This window comes from Narcine bancroftii, chromosome 3, assembly GCF_036971445.1.
Source record: "Narcine bancroftii isolate sNarBan1 chromosome 3, sNarBan1.hap1, whole genome shotgun sequence".
NCBI classification, from domain to species: domain Eukaryota; kingdom Metazoa; phylum Chordata; class Chondrichthyes; order Torpediniformes; family Narcinidae; genus Narcine; species Narcine bancroftii.
The window spans coordinates 330,818,708-330,844,416 of record NC_091471.1 but is presented as its reverse complement, the minus strand read 5'-3'; the positions used below and the strand labels follow the sequence as shown (position 1 = coordinate 330,844,416).

Sequence of the window (25,709 nt, the reverse complement as noted above, 5' to 3'; positions counted from 1 at the left end):
ATTGGAAGATAATTTGAGAGTACAACAATGGTATGTAGAAATGAATAAATGTATTCCATTAGAAAAAATAACATATAATTTAAGAAATAATATTGAAATATTTGAACAAATCTGGGAGCCATACATGAAACACAATAGAGAAAACCACCATCTACCACCTAAATTAACGAAAGGGGAAGGAAATGAAAAGAATTGACTCAGTGGAATTTCTTGTTTATTTTTATTGAATGACAACATTGTTTGACTGGTTTAATGTGTCTTAGATTTTGTACTTTAAATGAATGGGGGGGAGGTAGGGAGGGTGGTATGGGAGGAGGGAGGGGGGGAAAATGACACTGTATATATTTGAAAAGGAAAATGTATGTATCTTGGTCAGTGTGGTTTATGGTGTGAAAAATAAAAAATTAAAAAAAAAACAAAGCAGGGTTGGGTTGCCCAGTTGTGGCGCCACCCATTGTGTGTCCAGGTTAGTAATGGCCGTACTGTATGCCTGAATATCGGGGTCTATGACCTGTACAATTGGTCTGGTCAGCATATCTGCGATGAGATTGTCTTTTCCTGAAACATGGCGTACATCTGCTGTGAATTCTGAAATGTATGATAAATGACACTGCTGTGGATCCGCTATTTTGCTGAAGGCAACAATGAGTGGCTTGTGATTTGTAAACACAGTGAAATGCCGATCATTCCAAAATATATCGAAAGTGCCGTATGGCTAGATACAACGCCAACAGCTCCCAATCAAACGTACTATATTTCACTTCTCCTGGCGTTAAATGTCAGCGAAAGCGAGGGGTTGGTAATGGCCATTGACGTACTGGTCAAGAACTGCACCCACAGCTGTACTCGAGGCATCAGTGCTAATCCCCAAGGTATCCTCAGGGCTTGGATGGGCAAACATTGCTGCTTTGGTCAAAGCTTCTTTGGCAGTCGTAAATGCAACCTCTGCCTCTGATGTCCAGGTAACGTGTCTTGGGGGAGAGGATCTGAAACAGTGGTTGAAGAATGTCACCAGCTGCGGGAATAAACCGGTGATAAAAGTTTATCAGCCCAAAATTTTCTGCAATCCTTTAACCGTGGTAGGTTTGGAAAAAGCACAGACTGCGTCAACCTTGCTGGATAAGGGAAATATACCGTTGGCCGATGTCATGTGTCCTAGGAAGTCGACGGTGGATCTGCCAAATTGACATTTGCCAGAGTTTTTTTAAATAATTTTTTATTTTTCACACTGTGAACCATATCAACCAAAATACATACAAACATTTGCCTCTTAAATATACACAGTGGCATTTTCTTCCATTTTTTTCACCCCTACCTTCTCTCCCCCCTTCCCATCCCCCTCCAAAACCAATAAACATTCAACATATACAATACAATAAAACCATTAAACAATGTCATCACACAATGAAAAATAAACAAGAAAAATATATCATCTACTTTTACACACTGGATCAAATAATTTTGTCTTATCATTTTAGGGGGTGGAGGTCCGAGGCAAGCCCTCTCTGTTATGTTCCATGTACGGTTCCCAAATTTGTTCAAATAATGTGACTTTATTTTTTAAATTGGGTCGTAGGTTTTATATCGGAGTGTCCTTCTCCTATGCAGGTTGCTTAACCGGGCTGAAGAGGTCTGCCTCCCCTTTTAGGTTGAACCATATCTGGAGATCTACGACCGCTGTCCACAGATATGGAGTGGTGCGCCCTGGAATCGGCCTGCGTGCGTTTACTCCTGCCGCGGCCGAGTGCTGGCGGTGCAGGCGAGGTTTCTTCTGCCCCTCCTGCTGGGCCCTGGAGCCCCCGGACAGGCGGCTTGATTACTTCCATGCCTGGCTGTACCACGCAGGGTCGAGTGGGCAGGAACACACAGGACCACAACCTTTCCCACGCCTTGCAAAACACCCCGGAGGTTCCCCAGGCAAGGCCGCTCTGGTGAGGCACAGACTTGGGGCTCACCCCTGGCCCAGCCTGTCCGTGTATGGTGGGGGCCCGCTGACCAGTTGGGGCTCCGGGTGCAGGGTGCAAGAGCCGCAGGCCAGCCCGCGGATTCTGAACCGCCCCCACGAGTTCCTGGTTGATTGGCCTGGCCCTTACCTGAGAGCCGGAGGTTGCCGTTTCTGCTTGGCAGCTGTCACTCGCGTGCCGGCTGCGCTACGTTGCAAAAGGATTCACTGTGCAGGCCTCAGCCGGCTCTCAGGTCTCTCTTCCTGGCGTCCCAGCAGCCTGAAATTGGCTGTGTTCTATGGACAAGAGCTATACATATATAACCTCGATATCGGGCAGGTCCGCGCTCAACATTCGGGACATGGTCGTCCCGGGAGGTTTTGTCCCCGAGCGGAAACTTCGGAAGGAAAACTTTCTTTCTCCCATGAGGTTTGGCAGCAAAGCGGGGCCAGGTGGTGCCGCTATAAAGGACTCTAGGCCATTAACCCCCCCCCCCCCCCCACCCAAGTTCCTCAACATGGTTATCCAACTGCACGAAAACCAACAAGGTCGGGTCAGATACAGCAATGAGCTCTTCGAACCCTTCTCCATTGACAACAGCGTGAAGCAAGGCTGCGTCCTCGCACCAACCCTCTTTACTATCTTCTTCAGCATGATGCTGAAACAAGCCATGAAAGACCTCAACAATGAAGACGCTGTTTACATCCGGTACCGCACAGATGGCAGTCTCTTCAATCTGAGGTGCCTGAAAGCTCACACCAAGACACAAGAGTAACTTGTCCGTGAACTACTCTTTGCAGACAATGCCGCTTTAGTTGCCCATTCAGAGCCAGCTCTCCAGCGCATGACGTCCTGTTTTGCGGAAACTGCCAAAATGTTTGGCCTGGAAGTCAGCCTGAAGAAAACTGAGGTCCTCCATCAGCCAGCTCCCCACCATGACTACCAGCCCACCCCCCACATCTCCATCGGGCACACAGAACTCAAAATGGTCAACCAGTTTACCTACCTCGGCTGCACCATTTCATCTGATGCAAGGATCGACAACGAGATAGATAACACTCACCAAGGCAAATAGCACCTTTGGAAGACTACACAAGAGTCTGGAAAAACAACCACCTGAAGAAACACACAAAGATCAGCGTGTACAGAGCCATTGTCATACCCACGCTCCTGTTTGGCTTCGAATCATGGGTCCTCTACCGGCATCACCTACGGCTCCTAGAATGCTTCCATCAGCGCTGTCTCCGCTCCATCCTCAACATTCATTGGAGTGACTTCATCACCAACATCGAAGTACTCGAGCTGGCAGAGAACGCAAGCATTGAATCCATGCTGCTGAAGACCCAACTGCGCTGGGTGGGTCACGTCTCCAGAATGGAGGACCATCGCCTTCCCAAGATCGTGTTATATGGCGAGCCCTCCACTGGCCACCGAGACAGAGGTGCACCAAAGAAGAGGTACAAGGACTGCTTAAAGAAATCTCTTGGTGCCTGCCACATTGACCACTGCCAGTTGGCTGATATCGCCTCCAACTGTGCATCTTGGCGCCTCACAGTTCGGCGGGCAGCAACCTCCTTTGAAGAAGACCGCAGAGCCCACCTCACTGACAAAAGATAAATGAGGAAAAACCCAACACCCAACCCCAACCAACCAATTTTCCCTTGCAACCGCTGCAACCGTGACTGCCTGTCCCGCATCGGACTTGTCAGTCACCAACGAGCCTGCAGCAGACGTGGATATACCCCTCCATAAATCTTCGTCCGCGAAGCCAAGCCAAAGAAGAAGAAAAGAAAGACGAATTTTAAAATTATAAGTTATTTTTTCCAATGGAATACATTTATTCATTTCCATGTACCATTGCTGTATTCTCAGGCTCTCTTCTGATTTCCAAGTTGACATTATACATATTTTGCTATCGCTAAGGCTATCATAATTAAAATGTTTTGCGCTTCATACTGTTTGAGGCCTAATTCTTTACTTCTTATATTACTTAGAAGAAAGATCTCTGGATTTTTTGGTATGTTGTTTTTTGTGATTTTAATTAATATCTGATTTAGATCTTCCCAAATCTTTTTCACTTTCTCACATGCCCAAATTGTATGTACTGTTGTTCCCATTTCCTTCTTACAGCGAAAACATCTATCTGATAATGTTGGATCCCATTTATTTAACTTTTGAGGAGTGATATATAACCTGTGTAACCAATTATACTGTATCATGCGTAACCTTATGTTTATTATATTCTTCATAGTTCCAGAACGTAACTTTTCCCATGTTTCATTTTTTATCTTTATGTTTAATTCCTTTTCCCACTTTTGTTTGGGTTTATAGCTATTTCATCATTTTCCTTATCTTGCAGCTTGATGTACATGTTTGTTATAAATCTTTTAATTATCATTGTGTCTATAATCACAAATTCAAAGCTGCTTCCTTCTGGTAACCTCAGTCTGTTTCCCAATTTATCCTTTAAATAGGCTTTCAGTTGATGGTATGCAAACAATGTACCATGACTTATTCCATATTTGTACATCAATTGTTCCCAAAAAACAATTTTCTATTCTTTTAATTCCTTTTCTCTCCCATTCTCTGAAGGAAAGGTTATCTATTGTAAAAGGGATTAGCTGATTTTGCATCAATAATAATTTTGGTATTTGGTAATTTGTTTTTTTTCTTTTCTAAATGAGTCTTCTTCCATATATTGAGTAAATGATACAATACTGGTGAGCTTTTATATTGTACCAGCTTTTCATCCCACTTATAAAGTATATGTTCCAGTACCTTCTCCCCTATTTTATCTAGCTCTATCTTAGTCCAATCTGGTTTTTCCCTTCTGATAAAAATCTAATAAATACCTCAATTGTGCTGCTCTATAATAATTTTTAAAGTTTGGTAACTGCAAACCACCTTGGTTGTACTTCTCTGTTAATTTATCTAACACTATCTTTGGTTTTCCCACACCTTTCCATAAAAATTCCCTTATTATTCTCTTTAGTTCATTAAAGAATTTCTCTGTTAAGGGAATTGGTAACGATTGAAGTGTATTGTATCCTTGGGAAGACATTCATTTTAATGCAATTTACCCTCCCTATCAACGTTAGCGATAATTCTTTCCAATGTTCGAAGTCTTCCTGCAATTTCTTTATTAGTGGCTGACAATTTAATTTGTACAAGTGGCTTAAATTATTATCTAACCTAATACCTAGGTATCAGATTGCTTGTGTTTGCCATTTAAATGGTGATTCTTTTTTAAATTCTGTATAATCCGCATTACTCATTTGCATCACTTCTTTTATTTGTGTTGATCTTGTACCCTGATATTTCTCCACACTCCTTCAATTTCTTATGTAGTTCTTTTATTGATATTTCTGGTTCTGTTGAGGACATTTGCCAGAGTTGATGGTAAGACCGAATTCCACTAGCTCAGGGGTTCCCAACCTTTTTGTTCCTCTGTATCCCTTGGACATTTTTATAGGTTCCCATGTACCCCTAAAAATCAAGAATAAAAAAACCACATTGTGCAATCTGACTGCAGATTACAACACCATGTATTGTACAGTAGTGGTTATTCTCTCAGACCCAATGTACCCCCTGAACAATGCAAATGTACAACTGGAGGTACATGTACCCCAGGATGGGAACCCCTGCTCTAGCTGTTGGAAAAGGAGGTGCAAATGCAAGTGGTGATCCTTCTCAGTTTGACTGGCTATGAGGATGTCATCCAAGTAAATGTATCCAAACTCCAAATCCCTGCCTAAAGCATCCATAAGTCACTAGAAGGTTTGAGCAGCGTTTTTCAATCTGTGGTGATACACCACTAGCCTACTGCAGGGGGTGATCTTTGTACCTGCAGGAAGATCACTGGAGGACAGACCACACCTGACTGGCTGTCAATCAAGCCGACATGAATAGACCTAACTCCACCAGGTCGGTTGTCAATCAACTGCCCTGGATATAATCCTGAGCTGGCCCCTTCCGAGCCAGTAACTCAGAAGTCACCAGTACAGCTACCACTGTAGCAGAGACTTTTAACTGAATAAAGCCTGTTGTACAGTCTTTCTCGAGTTTTGTGTCTGCTTACTGCCACAGCAGTGCATCACAATTTATTCAGTTAAAATTTAGACCTGCTATGGAAAAGTTCCTAACCATTGGGAGCCTAGAGATTGACCCTCGCCACCTGGAAGCCCAAGCATGCTTCGAAATCTGGAGGCACACGGTCGAGGCAGTCATCCAGGCACACTCCGATATGGTGAACACAGATCAGAAGAAACTCATGGTGCTCCACACAAAGTTGGGTTACCGTGCCTTCCAGGCCCTCAAAGACTGTACAGAGTACCTGGAAGCGATGGCTACCCTGGAGGCCATGTACAAGCCTCCAACGAACATGGTCTATGTCAGATACCTCCTGAGATTTCAGGTCCAGCAGCCAAGTGAGACAGCTGAAGCCTACATGGGAGCCCTGCGTGAGCTAGCTCATCTGTGTCCGGCAGAGCCCAGGGTGAATGAAAAGGAAGTCGAGAGATTGTGTTCGAGGTCTGCACTCGAGCCACCCGCCAGAAGTTACCAGAAGACAATATCTACTCCCTGGCCCAAACTATAGAGGTAATCTGCTCCTGAGAGGTGTAGCCCTCCATGCTGAAGGCTTCAACTCCTGACTTTCCCAAGCCTCTGCGTGGACAGCCCAGAGAGCAGCCGTGACTCAGGGACCACTGGTCAACAAATGCTTCGTTGCCGCAGGTGCTCCGCACCCCTGTAAGTACTTTGGATCCCGGTGTGGGTCAGATTGACGATTACGCCAAAACTGCCAGGCAAGAAACCAGTTCTGTTTGCGATGTGGCAAGAAAGGCCACTACGCAAAAATATGCTTTTCAAAGCCCGCCAGCAGCTCAGTGGCCCTCTACGATCACCTCGCTACCCCCTCGGACGCTACCACGTGCGGTGGTCGGGCGCCGCCATTACTTGCCCATCAACTTCCATCCTCCTCATCAGCCCCACTTCCAGCCCCGATGGGTACTACCACCATCTGCTCGCCACGAGCATCACCCTACCCAAAGCCTTGCCAGCCAAGGGCAGCGAAGATGTCACTTCTGCCACCACAGATGATGTCACTTCCTTGGACGCAGAGTGCGATGATGTCACCCCCTTGAGCAGGCAGCATGACTGACGTGCCAACATCTTGCGTTGGCCGAGCACCACTGCCATCTTGAGCCTATTGGGCGAATCTAGCACACAACCTTACCTCCCACCCAGAACAGGGCAATGACAACGACGACGACGTGGTCAAATGGGCATCGTCCAGACCGCCCTCCCGACGCACCCCAAGCCTGCGGATGCCACTGACCACCACTCACCTCCATTGATGCACCCCACGCTTTGGAAAGGACGCCACTGGCTGCCACTCAACCATCAGAGAGCAGTGACTCGAACCTTGAGATGGTCCTAGCGGCCACTACACTAAAGAGAGACATCCCACATGGCCTAGGGCGTTCCATGATAGACATCGCTATTAATGGTCAGGTAACAATATGCCTATTCGACAGTGGCAGCACCAAGAGCTTCATACACCTGAATGTGGCCTGAACTTTGAGACTTAAAATCTACCCTAAGAGCTTTGCTATCGCTTTCGCCGCCCAGGACTGCTCCATAAAAACCCCCGGGCACTGCTCCATTGATCTGTCTGTGTGGGAGGGGGGGGTGGGGGGGAGAGACATACAATGGGTTCAGGCTCCAGGTCGTGCCCAAACTCTGTGCCCCGGTCCTCCTTGGCTTAGATTTCCAGTGCCACCTACAGAGCATCACCCTCACTTTTAGTGGGCCCATACATACTCCACAGTGCGCTGTCTGACCACCCCCAGCCCACCTATGGCCTCTCCACACTGCGCATCACCCCTCCCGCCCTCTTCTACCACACGCCTGACTGCAATCTGATAGTGGCCAGAAGAAGGCGCTATTGCGCAGCTGATAGAAAATTCATTAAAGTGGAGTGCATCATAGAACCCAGCACCAGCCCATGGAGACCCCAAGTCCTGGTGGTCAAAGGGGACCTCCATTACAGATCTCTCATACAGCAGTCTCTCTGTCTGTGTAAGCACCCTGCTGGCAGCCAAGTATAATCAAACACAAATTATGATCCTTAAGACATTGCTAGTATCAACGCAAACATGGCCACTATCATTACAGTTATCGTTTAGGGTATGCTGCAGAGTATCAGAGCCAGTACCACCAGGCTGGGGAACAGCTTCTTCCCACAGGCAGTGACACTAATGAACTGCTTGTTCAATCTCTCTGAGAATCTACTATTTATTTATTAATTAATATTTACTTATTTTTATACATGTACTGCATATCTTTGGCTTGGCTTCGCGGACGAAAATTTATGGAGGGGTATGTCCATGTCTGCTGCAGGCTCGTTGGTGACTGAAAAGTCCGATGCGGGACAGGCAGGCACGGTTGCAGCGGTTGCAAGGGAAAATTGGTTGGTTGAGGTTGGGTTCTTCCTCCTTTGTCTTTTGTCAGTGAGGTGGGCATATAAATCTCTTGTAAATAGGTGTCCTGAGTGTGTGTATATTTATGTGTGTTTTTACATGGAGGGCCAAAGAAACGCTGGTTCTGTCCAGATATACTTTACAATTGAATGATAAACTTGAACTTGAATTAAAAGTCATGGTGCTGAAATCAGGAGCAAAAAACGAGTTGATGAAGAGTCTCACCCGGAACTCTTTCCCTGCACAGATGCTGCCTGCCCCACTGAGTCCTTCCGACTTTTTATTTGGCTTGCAAACAGGCCATGTGGCTCAAATGACCTGATTTTGAAGCCTTTCTGCGCACAACATTTTTTTAAAAAATGAAAAGGTACAGAATGGTAATAGGCCCTTCAGGCCCATGAGCACTCACTGCTAAAATACACCGATGTGACTAATCCTGTATGTCTTTGGAATGTGGGAGGAAACCAGAGCACCCGGTGGAAACCCATGTGGACGCTGGGAGAAACTCCTTAGACACGAGTACAAACTCCTAATAGACTGAGCCGGATTTGAACCCAGGGCACAGGAAGCCATAACAAAGGGGGGGCTGAAGGGCCACAGCACATTTGAGGGGGACCATGGATTGTTTGCATGTTGTCAGTAGGAGAGCCGTACGGAAGAAATCACTAAACTTGACTGCTTCACAGGGAAGAGGCACTTTGGAGCAGAGACCTTAACAGAATCTGAATTTTGTCATGAATATGTCACAAAATTTATTGTTTTAAGGCAGTATTACATTGCAAACATTTAGATAAACCATCTTACAAAATAGTGTGGTCACCTCAGCATTAAAAAGGTTGAGATGGCTGCCCTGATGATGATGTTTTTCACAACGCACACACTGACAGTCATCATGTTAAAATGCCACACTGGCAGCACTCTCATTCCCTTAAAACCAGAGGGATGATTTGTTGTGCTGTTCAAATATTGCTGTTAATTGACAAAGCTGACACTCTTTTCACGGTGTGTGTGCACGCTTGTCTATATGCGTATATCTGCCCATGTGTTTGCGTATATATGCATGTGTGTATAGTTTGCCCATCTTCCCTGTGACTGTGTGGGTTTCCCCTAGAGGCTCTGGTTTTCCCTCAAGTACTGATGATTTAATTCAGAGATACTGCACTGTAAAAGGCCCACTCTGCCCATAACCAACTAACCCACCAACACCGTATGTCTCTGGAACATGGGAGGAGAGCAGAGCTCATGGAGGAAACCCATGCAGATATAGGGAGAACTTACAAACTCCTTACAAATAACGCTGGATTTGAACCCAGTGATATGTTAAACACAATGCTTACCGTGTCGCAGAGTTGGTGGCGAAATAGGTTGGTGTGATATGTCTCGAGAGTGTGTTGGGAAGAGTATAATGTTCGGTAGGTTCACAGAGAGATGAGTCTGGAAACAAGTGTCACAGTCACACGCAACTTTTATAAACGGGGAGAACATGGTACACAATTACTAATTCACGCAACAATATAGATATTCACCTCGGACATCAGTTGGACTCCAATAATGGTAAACCTATATTCGACCCCGTTGACACACAATAAACAGGGATTCACACACACTCCCGGTTTCCTGATCAACAGGGGTGCAGCTCTACTGCAAGTATTGATCTATTGTAATACTACTGCTCAGCTTCAGAGTAGTGCATACCTTTCCTGCAACCCTCCCAGTGACGTCCACAGTAGTGACCTGGCATGGAGCAACATCCAGGGTTTGGACCATGAGGCAGAGAGAAAGAATGTGCTGCGTGTTGGTGCTATATAAAGTGCTAATCTGCACTGCCATGCAATGATGACCCTAGGTGATTTAAATTAGCCAACGGCAAGGAGTGCTGGAGTTCAACTTTCACTGACAGGTGATGCGACCGCCGACGTTTTAGATGGGGAGGACATGTGAGCATCCACAATACACATATTCCCAACAGGCAGGGAGACGTGCAGCTACAGTGTACAGGTTGTGTAATTAGTGTGTAAATATTGCAATAATCACAGATATTAGTTAACGTGAAATTTGTCAAGGGACTCCAAGTTCCTGGGTGTCAACATCTCCCGAATATCTGTCCTGGGGACTCCACATTGATGCAATCATGAAAAAGCATTGCCAATGGCTGTGCTTTGCGAGAAGTTTGAGGAGATTCAGTACGTCACCAAAGACTCTTGCAAATTTCTACAGGTGTACTGTGGAGCACTTTCTGGTTGGTTGCATCACTGGAGTATGGTGTTGTGAACTTGGCCAGCACCATCATGGGCACCAGTCTTAAATCAGATGGCATCATTCCCAGTAGATGTTCCTAATGTGATGTCAGCTGTGTCCACTACCTTTTGCAGTGCTTTATGCTCAGGGGTATTGGTATCCCCATACCAGACCGTGATGCAGCTGGTGAACACACCTTCCACCATAACCTCTGTAGAAATTTGTCAAGGTTTCCAATGTCACATCAAATCTCCGCAAACTCCTGGGGAAGTAGAAGCGCTGATGAGCTTTCTTCACAATGCCACTGATGTGTTGGGTCTAGGAAGGATCATCTGATATAACGATGGAGATTTGAGATTTCTGTTCTATTTTTAGATAGATGAAAAACGACATCACATACAAACTTGAAATTCATTTTCCTGTGGGCCAGGCAGAATTACCACTTATTGGCAGTGCAAAAAAAATGCACTCAACTTGTACATGTAAACAAAGAAATGTAAAAAACCAAATGTGCAATACAGAGAGAAAAAAAATCAATAAAGTTCAAAAGTAAGAATCCTTAAATGAGTCCCTGATTGAGTTTGTTGTTGAGGAGTCTGATGGTGAAGGGATAGCAGCTATTCCTGAACCTGGTGGTGTGAACCTTGTGGCAGCTATGCCTCTTTCCTGATGGCAGCAGCAAAAATAAGAGCATAGGCTGGGCGGTGTGGATCCTTGATGATTGCTGCTGCTCTCCGACTGCAGCATTCCCTATAGATGTGGTCAATATTGGGGAAGGTTTTGCTTGGGCTGGGTATAGTACCTTTTGGAGGACTTTACGTTCAGGGGTATTGGTGTCCCCATACTAGACCATGATTCACATTGATGCAATCACAAAGAAGGCTCGTCGGCATCTATACTTTGTGAGGTGTCTGAGGAGATTCAGTACATCACCAAAGACTCAAATAAACTTCTACAGTGGTACCATGATGAGCATTTCTGGACAATTGCATCACTGCCTGGAACAGAGACGCCAACTCTCAGGACAAGAATAAACTCCAATGGTTAACTCAGCCTGCGACATCAAGGGCTCCAGACTTCACATAGAAGACATCAACTTGACGCAGAGTCTTAAAAAAGCGGCCTCTATCCTCAAGGACCACCCCCCACCACCTCTCAGTCCATGCCCTCTTCACTCTGCTACCATTGGAGGAAAAGGTCCAGGAGCCTGAAGATAAGCACTCAGCAGCTCAAGAACAGCTTCTTCCCCTCCACCATCAGATTCCTGAATGACACTGCTTCACTTTTCGTGCACTATTATGTTGGAGGATGGTTATAATATGAACGTTTGCACTGTGATGCTGCCGCAAATCACTGAATTTCATGACTTGCTTGTGACGATGAATTCAGAAGTGCATCTGTAAAAATTTACTGGAGTTTCTGGTGTCGTACCAAACCTCCACTAACTCCCGAGGAAGTAGAGGGGCTGATGTGCTCTCTTCTTGACGCCATTGGTGTGTTGGGTCCAGGAAAGCTCCTCCGAGAACCTTGATATGCTCACCCTCTCCAGCTCTGATCCCCCATGGACAACTGAAGTAGATCTTGCTGCCCACCACCAACCCTGGGTTGTGGTGACACTGGGTACCATGACCTACATACAGGACTACAAAGGGGGTAAGTCTCGCGATACCTCCGGGCGTGAGGGCGGGAAAGCGTAGACCCCAGTTGTCGCGAGACTTCGAGCAGGCGGGTAGAAGCGCAAGTCCACTGCCCGCCGGCGCGGCGGGGAGAAGACGCTGTCCCCGCGCATGCGCACCCCTCCTCCTCTTCGCGCGTAGAGAAAACACCCCCCTCCGCACCCCCCGCCTTTCCTACACCGCTAAACCTCGCGAGAGTTCGGCGCTTCTTGCCGGTGTGACGCGCTGGAAATAATTTGAAAATGGCCGCCGCGCCGAGCGGAGGAGAGAGGCTGTGAGTGGCCGGGGCTCGGGCCCGAGGGGGCGGGTGGGGGGCACGGCGTCTGGAGGGAGGGCGGAATTATTGTCGGAGGGTAACAAATGGGGGCGGGTGGCGGCGGGGGGAGACGGGGCGAGGGGAGGGAAACGGAGCGTGCGCACTCACCGGCCGCCGGCGGTTGGAGTGAGCGCGAGCGGGCGGGGTGCACCTGACGGTCGCCCGGCGCCCTGGCAACGGGGCCCCGGCCAATCAGGGAGCGTCAATCTCTTCCCCCCCCCCCCACTCGATCTTGCACTGCCGGCCCCGAGCGCGGGGAGCCTTGGCAACGGGGACCGAGCGCGGGACGCCCTGGCAACGGGGCCCCGGCCAATCAGGGCGCTTCCTCCCTCAGCCTGCGCGGGACGCCCTGGCAACGGGTTCCTGTCCATCAGGGAGCTTCACCCCCCCCCCCACCAATCAACTGGCCCTTGGCCAATCAGGAGGTTTAACCCCCTCTATCTCCTAGCCAATCAGGACGCTTCCCCCCCATAACAAGCCAGCCAATCAGGAGGCTTCCCCCTCTCACAACCAGCCAATCGGGAGACTTCCCCTTCTCTCGGACAGCTAGCCAATCAGAAAGCTTCCCCCTCTCTACTGGCCATCCAGTCAGGACGTGTTTCCCCATACCAATTGGCCAATCAGGAGGCTTCCTGCCTCTCAACTAGCCAGCCAATCAGAAGCCTTTCCCCTTCTGTACCAGCCAACCAATCAGGAGGTTTTCCCCTTTCTCTGCCAGCCTGCCAATTAGGTGACTTCCCTCTCTCTTCAAGCTAGCCAATCAGGAAGCTTCCCCCCGTCCATCTACCAGCCATCCAATCAGGACGTGTGTCCCCATATCTGTTGGCCAATAAGGAGGCTTCTTTCCCCCACCTCCAACCCCAGCTAATTGTGAGGTTCTCCTTTTCTCGCAGCCCTTTCTCTACCAGCCGGCCAGTCAGAATGATTGCCCCGGACCCCCTCTGGCCCCTGCCAATCAGGACATTCCACTCCCTCCCTCCCATCCTGCTAATCCGGACGATTCCCCCCCCCCCACCCCCACCCCCACCCCCACTCTGTACCACTTGGCCCCTGCCTGCCAATTAGGGTGTTGTGCCCAGCCAAAGGGGCAACTTTTTCCACAGAGGATGTGGGTATATATTGCATGAGATGCCAGATGAGGCAGTGGAGGCATGTAAAATGATAATGCTTAAAAGCCATTTGATCAGGTGCACAGATTGGGAAGGTTCAGAGGGATTTGGGCTGATCTTTTGCCGTGGACGTTTGGCTGAAGGAACTGTCTCCACACTGTCAGACATGATGATAATACCCAGGCACATTATGATTTTACACATGTGCCATTGTCAATAGAATGGCTCTCTATTTTGCGTGCTTTTCAATATTGTGGTGAAACTGTTTTTACTTGACATGTTTCTGAAAAATTTCTCATGACTGTTGATGATGCAGACTTAATGTAAATTGGAAAGGGAAATGGGGTGGTGGGTGTAATGAAATTTTTACTGCAGCAAGTTGTGATTTAGACCACAAAGTTTTTTAATTAATGACTTTCAGAGGAATTGGATAAATACTTCACAGGGCAGGAATAGCAAACACTTGAGGATAAATGTACAAAGTGAAGAGAGAAAAGCTTAGGGGTAAGTTTTTTTTACACAGTGGGGGCCTGGAATGCCTTGCCAGGGGAGGCTGGAACATTAGGGGCACTTATGAGACATGGATGGAAGAAAAATAGAGAGTTACGGGATAGGGTGGGTTTGGTATTTTTTGGTTGAGATATTGAGGACCGAAGGGCCTGTACTGTGCTATTGTGTTCTAAGTTCTATGAAAAGTGCAAGGAGCCTTCTGGAAAGCACTTAGTCATATCTGTGACTCTTTGATGAAGGAAGGCTCAGGTTTTGTATTTTTATCTTTGCTATATAAAGGATACTGTTTGTCCTGCTGAGTTTCTCTGGCATTGTATTTTTACTCTTTGATGTCTTCCTGTCTGTACAATTTTGTGACAATATCTCGGGTCGGGCTGTGACAAATCTATTTTTGAAAATGCGGTGATATCTTTATTTGCATTGAGTTAATCTATCGACTTGCTGCTGCTTTTTAACATTTCTGCCACGGAAGTTTGATTATTGTTTGCTTGCATTGCGCTGAAAGCTGCAATTTTTCAAATTTCCCACCAGTCCTCCCACACGCCTTCTTTGTACTGGATTTATAAGTATATTTTATATAATAAAAAAATCTGAGTACAGTACAAGCCCCAGTATCTGGCACCTCTGGGGATTGGTCAATGCTGGATAAATGTATTGTCCGGTTGCTTGAGACTGACAATACCTAATGAATACACCTGCATTAAGAATAAACAGTTCACCCTGAACAAACTTCACTTGCATGAATATATAAGCCTTAAAGCATTTAACTTTATTTTTTGTCACAGTCTTTGAAAACATTTAACCATCGCTGCATCTGCAGGTTCCTCCCCTTCCACGGAGCCACCCGAAAGATGAACAATACCCCCCCCCTCCCCAAGTTTAAAGATAAAGCCTCTGACGATCGTGACTCTTACTAAGCAGGGATAAGCAAACATTTTCAGAGTCAACCAAACGGTGACTCTTCATCCTGGGCGACGCCATTGCTGTTTCACATGTTATTCAAACACCTGCTACGAGCAACGCCCGACCAAGGCACTCGCTGGCTGAATATTTGCTCCCATCTTCGCCAAAGGTTACTTAAGAAGACATTTACTCCTACAATTTTAAATTTCTGTATTTTTTACTGATTATTTTATTCTGATTTTAATTTTCCTCGTTTTTTTTGCTGGCTGCTTGAATTCCAGGGATTTTACAGTAGTGCTCTACACAGAGCTCTGTCTGAAACAAAAATGGAAAATGCAGGACACAGTCACAAGTTGCCCAGCCGTTCTGCAAAGAGAAATAAAGTTTCAGGTCAAAGACTCTGTTAGAATTCTCTGTGGCTGGCCCGATTGTTAATAAAAATCAAAGTTGTAATGTGAAATTTCTGGACATGGGAACCTTTGCCACATGGAATAGCTTCATTGGCGCAAATACCATTTGTTGGTTGTATCTGACATTGTGTAAGCAAAACCCGCTTACTTGCAAATTCTCTCAATCCTGTAAATGAGGTGAAACACGGAAGTCTGTAAATGTGGTGATTGTAGTAAAAACTGCACAGAAATGCTGGAGGAACTCAGCCGGTCCATAGGAGGTAATGATATACGGATAAATTCCGCTTTACGAAAATTCACTTATACAAAGAAACCCATGTTTGCTTTTATGAAGAAATTGTAATGGGTCTATAATGGTTTTTTTGCTTTTGTGAAAATTGCCTCCAATGAGTCTTCACTTTAGGAATTTTCAGTTTATGAACGGTTTCTCAGGAATGCTCTACTATCATAAAGCGGTGTATACCTGTATTACTGACGTTCCAAGCCTGAGCAAAAAATAGGCAGGTGTCAGAATAAAGACCAGGGAGAGAAAGGATGAAGAATGTTGGGGGAGAGGAGTCCAGACCAACAAATGAAAGGTGTTAATTGGATGTGATAAGAGGATAGGTGAGAATTGATTTTGAGGGAAAAGGAAAGAGAGAGAGAGAGAACTAGAGGAAAATAAATGGGGGAGGAGAGGAGGAAAGGGTTTAACGGAAACCGGAGAAGTTGACGTTAATGCCGTCCAGTTGGAGGGTGCCCAGACGGAAGATGAGGTGTTGCTCCAATTTGTGGGTGGTCTTAATCTGGAACCACATTTCTTCCCTGTCTCCTTTCTCCCAGCTCTGACATTCCCTCCTTTCCCTCTGTCTCCTTTCACAGAACCAAAATTCAATTCTCACCTTTCATCTTATCATATCCACTTAACACCTTTTGGTTTGGATTTCTCCCCTTCCCATTCTTCCCCCACTCTCTCTCCAGTCTTTATTCAAAATCCTTCCTGTTTTTTTCACTCCATCCTGGAAATGACAGGGATATAAAATTTTATTGAGAGGATGTGAAGCTGATATTTATTGTCCCCCAAGAGGCTCCATCATGATTTGCTGAATCCTTGTGATGAACGTACCCCCACGGTGCTTTTGGGTGGTCAATTCCAGGACTCAGACCCGGTATTGACGACTGCGTTACCAAAAGTGGGCTGATGTGTGATTCACAAGGCGAAAGGGGAGGTGGTGGTGTTTCGCTGCGCTGGTTCCCTGCCCTTCCCTTCATGTTTTGGAGCCAACATCGGCAACATTGGTGTATCCTATGGGTAGCACCGGGACAGGAAAAAACTCCAGAGGGTTGTTAACTTGCCCTGTAACATCACAGCCATCAGTCTTCACTCCATCAAGGACACCTATAAGAGGCGGTGTCTTTAAAAAGCAGCCTCTATCCTCAAAGACCCCCATCACCCAGACCATGCCCTCTTTCACTCTGCTACCATTGTGGGGAAAAGGTGCAGGAGCCTGAAGACGAGCACTCAGCGGCACATGGACAGCTTCTTCCCCTCTGCCATCAGATTCCTGAAGGATCAGTGAACCACAGACACTGCCTTACTTTGACCTATTCTCTTATTTGGTTATGTGAGTTATATAAATGTTTGCACCGTGATTTGCCACAAAACAACAAATTTCATGACTTCTTTATGACCATAGATTCTGATTCCTCAGCTCCAGAGTGCTGTGTGACGGGAAGAAGCGAATATCAGAGTCAGAATTTATCTTGTACCTTTTCCCAGATGATAGCAGAGTGAAGAGGGCATGGCCTAGGAAGTTAGAGGCTGCTTTTTTTAAGACCCACCACCTTATGTAGATGTTCTTGATGGAGTGAGGTCTGCTGCCTGTGATGTCACAGGCCAAGTCAACAATCCAATGGAGTTTTTTTTCCTGTCCTGAGCATTGGCCCCTCCGTACCAGGCAGCACTGATGCAACCAGCCAGAATGCTCTCCATTGTACACCTGTAGACATTTCCAAAACTCTTCGGTGACCTACTGAATCTCCTCAAACTTCTGACAGTCTCACTGTTGGCTAGCCTTCTTTGTGATTGAATCAACATACTCAGTGGAAAGAAAAAAAATGCTCGTATTCCTTCATGCCCTAAAACTTTTCACAGAGACAAAATCAATTCTCACCTCTCTTCTTATCAATTAATTAATACTTTTTGTTGCTGGTCTGGACTACTCCCTGCTAGTCTCTATCTAGTCTCTTTAGTCTTATACCTTCCTGTTCTTTTCTCATGAGTTGAGGAAGGACTCAGGCCTGAAACATCGGTAATATATCTTTACTTCCTATGGACGCTACGAGACTGGCTGCGTTCTTTTTGTGTATTTACGAAAATGCCAGCGTCTGCGCACTTCTGTGTTTCATTGCTATATGGTAATAAGTTGTTGTGGTAATTTAAAAAAAAATGTCGACACACAGCATGGTAACAGGACCTTTCAGCCCACAAGTCTGTGCTGCCCAATTTATACCCAATTAACTGACACCCCTGGTATGTTTTGAAGGGTGGGAGGAAACCGGAGACCCCAGGGAAAACCCAGGCAGACACGGGGGAACATACAAACTCCTGACAGGCAGCGTGGGATTCGAACCCAAGTCCTGATTGCTGATGCCGTAAAGGCGCTGCGGTAACCACTACGTCAACCATGCTGCCCTAATATTATTAGTAATAACCCAATTAACCTACACCTACAGTGCATTTTGAACAGGTGGGATGAAACCAGAGCCACCGTGGAAAACCCATGCAGACATGGGGAGAGCATACAAACTCCTTACAGACCAGTTGCAGACAGACTTGGACAGCGTAGGAGCTTGGGGAAAGAAATGGCAGATGAGATACAATGTGGAGAAATGTACAGTTGATATCTTGGAAGAGGAAATAAACAGGCAGATTATTTGGATAGGGAGAAAATTCAAAATTTGAAAGGGACTTGGGTGAAGGGAGGTCCTCATGCAGGATAACCTAAAAGTTAAGCATCAGCTTGGATAAGCAGTAAAGAAAGCAAATGTTATGTTGGCATTTATTTCAAAGAGAATAGTGTATAAAGAGTAAAGCGATGTTGATGAGGGTCTGTGGGGCACTGGTGAGACCTCATTTGGAGTAACTCTGCAGTTTTGGGCCCCCTATCTTAGAAAGGATGTAAAGGATGTAGAGACTACAGAGAAGATTTACCAGGATGATTCCTGGAATGCAATATGAAGAACGTTTGTCAGCTCTTGAACTGTATTCATTGGAGTATAGAGGAATGAGAAGGGATCTCATAGAAACATTTTGAATGCTGAAAGGATTGGACAGAGTAGATGTGAATTAGATGTTTCCCTTGGTGGATGAATCCAGGACAAGAGGGCACAGTCTTAGAATTATAGTGTACCCATTTAAAGCAGAGAGGAGGAGAAATTTCTTTTGCTAGAGGGTTGTGGATTTGTGAATTCATTGCTATGACAGCTGTTAGGCCCGATCATTGGGGGAGTTTAAGGAGGAGATTGATAGATATCTAATGAATCAGGGTATCAAGGGATATGAGGAAAAGGCCGGAAATTGGAAGTAGATGTGAGAACGATTTAGCTCAGCGTGGAGTTGCAGAGCAGACTTGATGGGCTGAATGGCCTACTTCTGTTCCTTGATCTTGTGACAGTGTGGGATTCGAACCCCGGTCCCGATCGCTGGTGCTGTAAAGGCATTGCGCTAACTGCTACACCAACCATGTAGTCTGAATTTTGTAGACCCGGGCTTGGCTCTCTTATTTCATCTTGTCATGAACCAGTTAATGTCTGCAATTGACGTGAATATGTTTTACCTGAGGATAGAATTGAGACCACCCTGTCCCCCTTGATAGTCATTTGGGTGATCGGTACTGAGACAGATTATGTTGTATTTTATATTATATATAGTATGTTTAGGGAGATAAATTGTCGCAGGTTTTTAGTGTAGGTCACATACAAACACTTCAAAACAGATTTCATTTAAAATACTGGAGCTTGACTCAAGCCAGACAGGCCCGGCTTCGAGTGCCTTTGCAAAAACTTTGAAGAGTGCCCAAGGGACTTCACTAATGGATTGTTGTTTTGAAAAGCATCAGATAAAAGAACACGGAGGATTAGGTTCGGAGCCATAGGCTATCTGAGTGCAGTTTGCGAATAAAACAGGCTTTTCTCTGAGAGAGGGAGAATTCAGTTCAGCAGCAGCAGCTGGGACTGGAACAGGACAAGCTGGCAAGCTTGTGGAAAAACCCCATTTTGAAGACGGTTTGTGAGTGCTTAGTTCAGCCTGGTCAAAGCTCTTGTGGTCCATACAAGAGGAGAGGACTGGCTGCCTAATGTTTCAATTGAAATAAGAGAAACAAAAAGGAACTCTGGTGACCTGAAAGAAAGAGGTTATCATCTGAAAAACCCTGATGGGGCAAGTTTATTCAGCAAGACACTGATGTGGCTGATTAGACGGAATTAGTTTGTATCCAGCGAACAACAAATCTCTCTCTGAAAATCGACAAGATCCTTTCTGAGTGGTAACCATTTTCCTTTCAAGCACCAAAGCCTGATGAAATTCATAAATGTTAAATTCTGTGCACAGTATAAGAATTCCCTGCAACCAGTGAACTTGGAGGAATGAGAAGTGAGATTGGACTGTGAATTAAAGAACTTTTCTAAACTTACACACACCTTACATACACGTGCGCTTAGAATTAGAAGGGGGTTAAGTAAGTTCATAGTAATAAGTTAGAGTTTGATACTATTTTCATGTTTAAAAATAATTAAAAGCAATTTTTGTTTAAGTAACCATTTGTCTTGGTGAATATCTATTGCTGCTGGGTTTAGGGGTCCTTTGGGCTCATAACACTACACAGATCTGATTGCACAAATACAACCTGATGAAACAGTGTTCTTTGGTCCTCGGTGCAAAACACGCAGACACACACCCAGACATAACACACGTACAAACAATATATATTCAGGACATTATTCATGCACACAAATAAATAAATAAATGTTGTTTCGGCAATTTTAAAGTCTCGGAGGGTCAGTGTGAGCAGTTCCTTTGGTCGTTCAGTGTTCTTACTGACCGTGGGAAGAAGCTGTTCCTCAGCCAAATGGAGCTGGCTCTGATACTCCTGTATCTTTTCCCCAACAGGAGCAGCTGAAAGATGCTATGTGCAGGGTGGAAGGGGTGGGTCCTCCATGCTTCTGAGCATCCTCTTCAGACAATGATCTCAGTGGATCATGTTGATGTGGGGGGGTGGGAGGGAGACTCCATTAATCCTCTCTTAATCCTGTGGCTTGACCTCCAATCCATCTCTCTACAGCACACATGTCAAACTCAGGCCCGCGGGCCAAATTTGGCCTGTGATATAATTATATTTGGCCCGCAAGATCATACCAAATATGTATTAGAGCTGGCCCGCTGGCCGCCGCGCCAGTATAGCACAAGCACAGCTAATACTACAAATCCCAGAATGCTTTGCAAATGCGTTGGCGTCAGCCCGCTAATCGCCCCCACCTCCTCTCTTTACTTTCATTGGCATCTGCGACCTGTCGCCCAACTCACATGTAATAAACCCCTTACGAAAAATGGCCAAACGAAAGACAGAAAACAGGACCTTTCAAGACAGGTGGGAGGCAGACTATATGTTCATCATTTTAAAAGACAAACCTGTTTGTCATTGAAGCAAGGTGTTTTTTTTTGACTTATTGGCTTGTGAAAAAAAATACATTTAAAAGGAGCTTAAAGGCTAAATAGTGCCTTTGGAAGACTACACAAAACAGTCTGGAAAAACAACCAACTGAAAAACCTCACAAAGATTAGCGTATACAGAGCCGTTGTCATACCCACACTCCTGTTCGGCTCTGAATCATGGGTCCTCTACCAGCATCACCTACGGCTCCTAGAACGCTTCCACCAGCGTTGTCTTCGCTCCATCCTCAACATTCATTGGAGCGACTTCATCCCTAACATTGAAGTACTCGAGATGGCAGAGGCCGACAGCATCGAATCCACACTGCTGAAGATCCAACTGCGCTGGGTAGGTTCGTCTCCAGAATGGAGGACCATCGCCTTCCCAAGATCGTGTTATATGGCGAGCTCTCCACTGGCCACCGTGACAGAGGTGCACTAAATAAGAGGTACAAGGACTGCCTAAAGAAATCTCTTGATGCCTGCCACATTGACCACCGCCAGTGGGCTGATATCGCCTCAAACCATGCATCTTGGTGCCTCACAGTTCGGCGGGCAGCAACCTCTTTTGAAGAAGACCGCAGAGCCCACCTCACTGACAAAAGGCAAAGGAGGAAAAACCCAACACCCAACCTCAACCAACCAATTTTCCCTTGCAGCCGTGTCTGCCTGTCCCGCATCGGACTTGTCAGCCACAAACGAGCCTGCAGCTGACGTGCACATTACCCCTCCATAAATCTTCGTCCGCGAAGCCAAGCCAAAGAAAGAAAGGCTATAGAGAAATATTATTTATTGAATATTTTATTTCTCATTTGTTAATGCTTCTTCTGGAAAGAGTTTAACCAAAACTATTATTAAAGACATATTTTAATAAGAAAAAGTTTAACATTACATATGTTGAAAGAAGAGAAAACATGCAGATGTTGTTGAAAATTTTCAATAAATATTTAGTTTGGCCCACGACTTTGTTCAAGTTTTTAATTTTGGCCCTCTGTGAATTTGAGTTTGACACCCCTGCTCTACAGCAACCATACTGCACTGTGATGCAGCTGGCCAGGACACTCTTGATAGAGCTCTTGCAGAAGGTTGATATGATGGTGGCCAGCAGCCTTGCCCACTTCAGTCTTCTCAGGAAGCACAGTTGCTGTTCCGCCTTCCTGACAAGTGAGGAGATGTGTGTCCAGATGTTGAGATTTTGGCTGCATTTCTGTTTGGGGTGAGGTAGGGGTGTCTTTTGGGGTTTACTGCCTTGAGAGGTTGGAAGCAATGTTTTGAGAGTAATGGGTGACATTTGAGTGGTAAATTTGGAATTATTTTTCCACAGGATGATAATTTTGAAATAAGTTTACTTTGGGCATGCTGAACCACTTGAAAGAGTGATTAAAATTCTTAAATAACATAAGCATTGGTTTTAATTAGTGAACCTAACTTAACTTCAGCTTGCTAAAGCTTGTCATAAACTTTGTCTATTTTAAAAAAAATGGTAAATATGGTAAATACTTTATTTGATTATAACTCTACTCAGTAGTTCTGGAGGAACATGGCGGAGCTGCCACTGGTAGAGACCCGCGGAGAGCAGGAGGTGGAGACACAGCGCTGCCGCTGCCAGCTCCAACCGCCTGGTCTGACTGCCGTCAGCTCCGTGCAGACTTTAAACGGCCTGAAAATGGAGCCGATTGTGGTTATATTTAAGAATCCTGCGACCATGGGGTCTGGCCCAAGATGGCAGCGTCCATATTTGGAAGTAGCACGAGGGATTGCAGACTCCAGGGAAGCAGAAAATGGGGAGACCACCCTCCTTCTTCAGAAGAACAAGCAGAGGAAATGACCCAGGGATGGTGACCATGGCGACGGACCAGTGAGGGGCTCTGAGGCTGAAGAACACACAGGAGGCAAGGGCTGTTGGTGACTCAAGGTGAGGAAACCAATAAGATGAGGGTGACTGTGGTCAAGGGAGTCACACTGGGCAGCAAACTGCCGGAGACTGCTTGAGACTGGTCTGAAGGAGTACCAGGTATTAGTAGCAGGATGTGAGAGGGTGTCAGAGGTGTATACCTGGAGCTTGGGATGCTGATGGCTTGGCTGTGTGGCAGGAGGCTGCGGGAGCGCTGAAGGTGAATCCACGGACACTCAGTGACTCTGAGGGAACTCTCTTTTACTTCTCTTTCTCTGGCTGTAAAAGGCTTTGGATAATTTCTGCCAATGGCAAATCTTTGTCTGCCTTACGATAGACTGAAGGAAATTCCATGTAATATCACATTTTTTGTTCTATCACATGACAGTAAAATAATCTTGATTACTCTATGTGGTTTAACCAGAGTTTCTTTGAGCTGTGACATGATCTCACCCCTCTTGAACTCAATTCTGTGACTAATGAAGGCCAACACACGTGACCAACTGGTGCAGCAACCTTGAGGGGTCCATGGACTGAGCCCTGAGGTCCCGCCGTTCCTCCACAGAATTTGGTCATGAAGTGCCCCTTCCTGCAGAGTTTAGGAGTTGCACAGCTAGTGTTGGTGTCGAGGGCTGAGTGACGGGCTTGCTGGTGGTTTGGACTGGACTCTGTGAAGCTGTGGGAGTGCTGGAGGCTAATCCATGGACACTCGGTGACTTGGGGTGGAGGGGGGTGGACACTTCTCTTTCTCTAACTGTTAGGGGCGTTTCAAGTAGTTTCTGCCAATGGTAAATCTGTCTGCCTTACGACAGACAGATTCCGTGTAATGCATTGTCTTTATTACATGACAATAAAGGACCTTGAACCTACTTTTCACTGACCCAAGCCACCTTATGATTGTTCTGGAGCACCTCGATAAATTAGATAGGCTACACGATTGTTCTGAATCACATTTGTGGCCATTGACTTTCTTGGTCCTTATTATTTCTCTCTTCTTTGGCTTGGCTTCGCGGACGAAGATTTATGGAGGGGGTAAAAGTCCACGTCAGCTGCAGGCTCGTTTGTGGCTGACAAGTCTGATGCGGGACAGGCAGGCACGGTTGCAGCGGCTGCAGGGGAAAATTGGTTGGTTGGGGTTGGGTGTTGGGTTTTTCCTCCTTTGCCTTTTGTCAGTGAGATGGGCTCTGCGGTCTTCTTCAAAGGAGGTTGCTGCCCGCCAAACTGTGAGGCGCCAAGATGCACGGTTTGAGGCGATATCAGCCCACTGGCGGTGGTCAATGTGGCAGGCACCAAGAGATTTCTTTAGGCAGTCCTTGTACCTTTTCTTTGGTGCACCTCTGTCACGGTGGCCAGTGGAGAGCTCGCCATATAACACGATCTTGGGAAGGCGATGGTCCTCCATTCTGGAGACGTGACCCATCCAGCGCAGCTGGATCTTCAGCAGCATGGACTCGATGCTGTCGACCTCTGCCATCTCGAGTACTTCAACGTTAGGGATGAAAGCGCTCCAATGGATGTTGAGGATGGAGCGGAGACAACGCTGGTGGAAGCGTTCTAGGAGCCGTAGGTGATGCCGGTAGAGGACCCATGATTCGGAGCCGAACAGGAGTGTGGGTATGACAACGGCTCTGTATGCGCTTATCTTTGTGAGGTTTTTCAGTTGGTTGTTTTTCCAGACTCTTTTGTGTAGTCTTCCAAAGGCACTATTTGCCTTGGCGAGTCTGTTGTCTATCTCATTGTCGATCCTTGCATCTGATGAAATGGTGCAGCCGAGATAGGTAAACTGGTTGACCGTTTTGAGTTTTGTGTGCCCGATTAAACTCAAAACGGTCAACCACACAAAACTCATTATTTCTCTCTAACCCTGTCCTGAAGGCGCACTGGTTAGTGGCTATATTTTGAGGTTTGATCTTTCACATGAAGGAGAGCAACTGTTGGATAGGCAGGTCACTCCTGGGAAGCATTTCTAATCTGGACTCCCTCCTGCTACAGGTTCTTGTAAGAGTCATTGATTGAGGCAGTCCCAGATACTTTGCCTTGTTTTCAACACCCACTTCAACAAAATGGGCGGCTTGGTTGGCGTAGTAGTTAGCGCAACGCTGTTACAGTGCCAGTAACCTGGGTTTGAATCCTGCGCTGTCTGTCAGAAGTTTATACATTCTCCCCGAGTCTGCGTGTTTCCTCCAGGTGCTCCAGTTTCCCTTCCACCTTTCAAAAATGTACCGGGGGGAGGGTTGTAGGTTAATTATGTCTAAATTTTTTAAAAAAAGGACACGAAAGCCAATGTTCATCGAATTTTATTTGCCTGTGATCATCAACACCACAGATTAGAAGCCTCAAAGTATATCTTTCCTGTTCTTTGATTGTCTGTTGACAAGATCAACAGGTTATGCATGAAGCCCCCAAACACTTTAAAAGCTGTTGTGGAATGCTGGCTGAACCGAGCTGGGCATCCCAGTTCCTGGGAAACCGATAGCAGCTGTGGCATCTTCCTCTATCAATGGATTAGATGTTGGAAATCATCCACCAAGTGGAATTA

At 46.1% G+C, this 25,709-nt stretch overlaps 1 protein-coding gene and 2 long non-coding RNA genes across 5 annotated transcripts in view; 1 reads left to right on the top strand and 2 right to left on the bottom strand.

Annotated features, from left to right (window-relative positions):
* Window positions 1-205: 205 nt before the first annotated feature.
* LOC138759207 (uncharacterized) lies at window positions 206-13,018 on the bottom strand. Of its 2 annotated transcripts, none has more exons than XR_011354658.1 (3): window positions 12,764-13,018; window positions 9,763-9,859; window positions 206-1,015 (listed from the first exon to the last, which is right to left on the bottom strand). It is a non-coding gene; the product is annotated as an uncharacterized lncRNA (long non-coding RNA). The 2 variants fall into 2 exon arrangements; XR_011354657.1 differs by having other exon boundaries at window positions 206-986.
* Window positions 12,362-25,709, top strand: part of mecp2 (methyl CpG binding protein 2) — an 87,831-nt gene continuing 74,483 nt past the window's right edge. The window contains exon 1 of one of the 2 annotated variants that reach the window (XM_069929264.1): window positions 12,362-12,613. In XM_069929264.1, the coding sequence (XP_069785365.1) occupies window positions 12,582-12,613 (32 nt within the window). In that variant the 5' untranslated portion in view covers window positions 12,362-12,581. The remainder of the gene's footprint in view (window positions 12,614-25,709) is intronic. The other variant, XM_069929266.1, reaches the window with a different exon arrangement.
* On the bottom strand, window positions 15,147-17,422 carry LOC138756576 (uncharacterized). Its single transcript, XR_011353166.1, has 3 exons — window positions 17,337-17,422; window positions 16,469-16,585; window positions 15,147-15,492 (listed from the first exon to the last, which is right to left on the bottom strand). It is a non-coding gene; the product is annotated as an uncharacterized lncRNA (long non-coding RNA).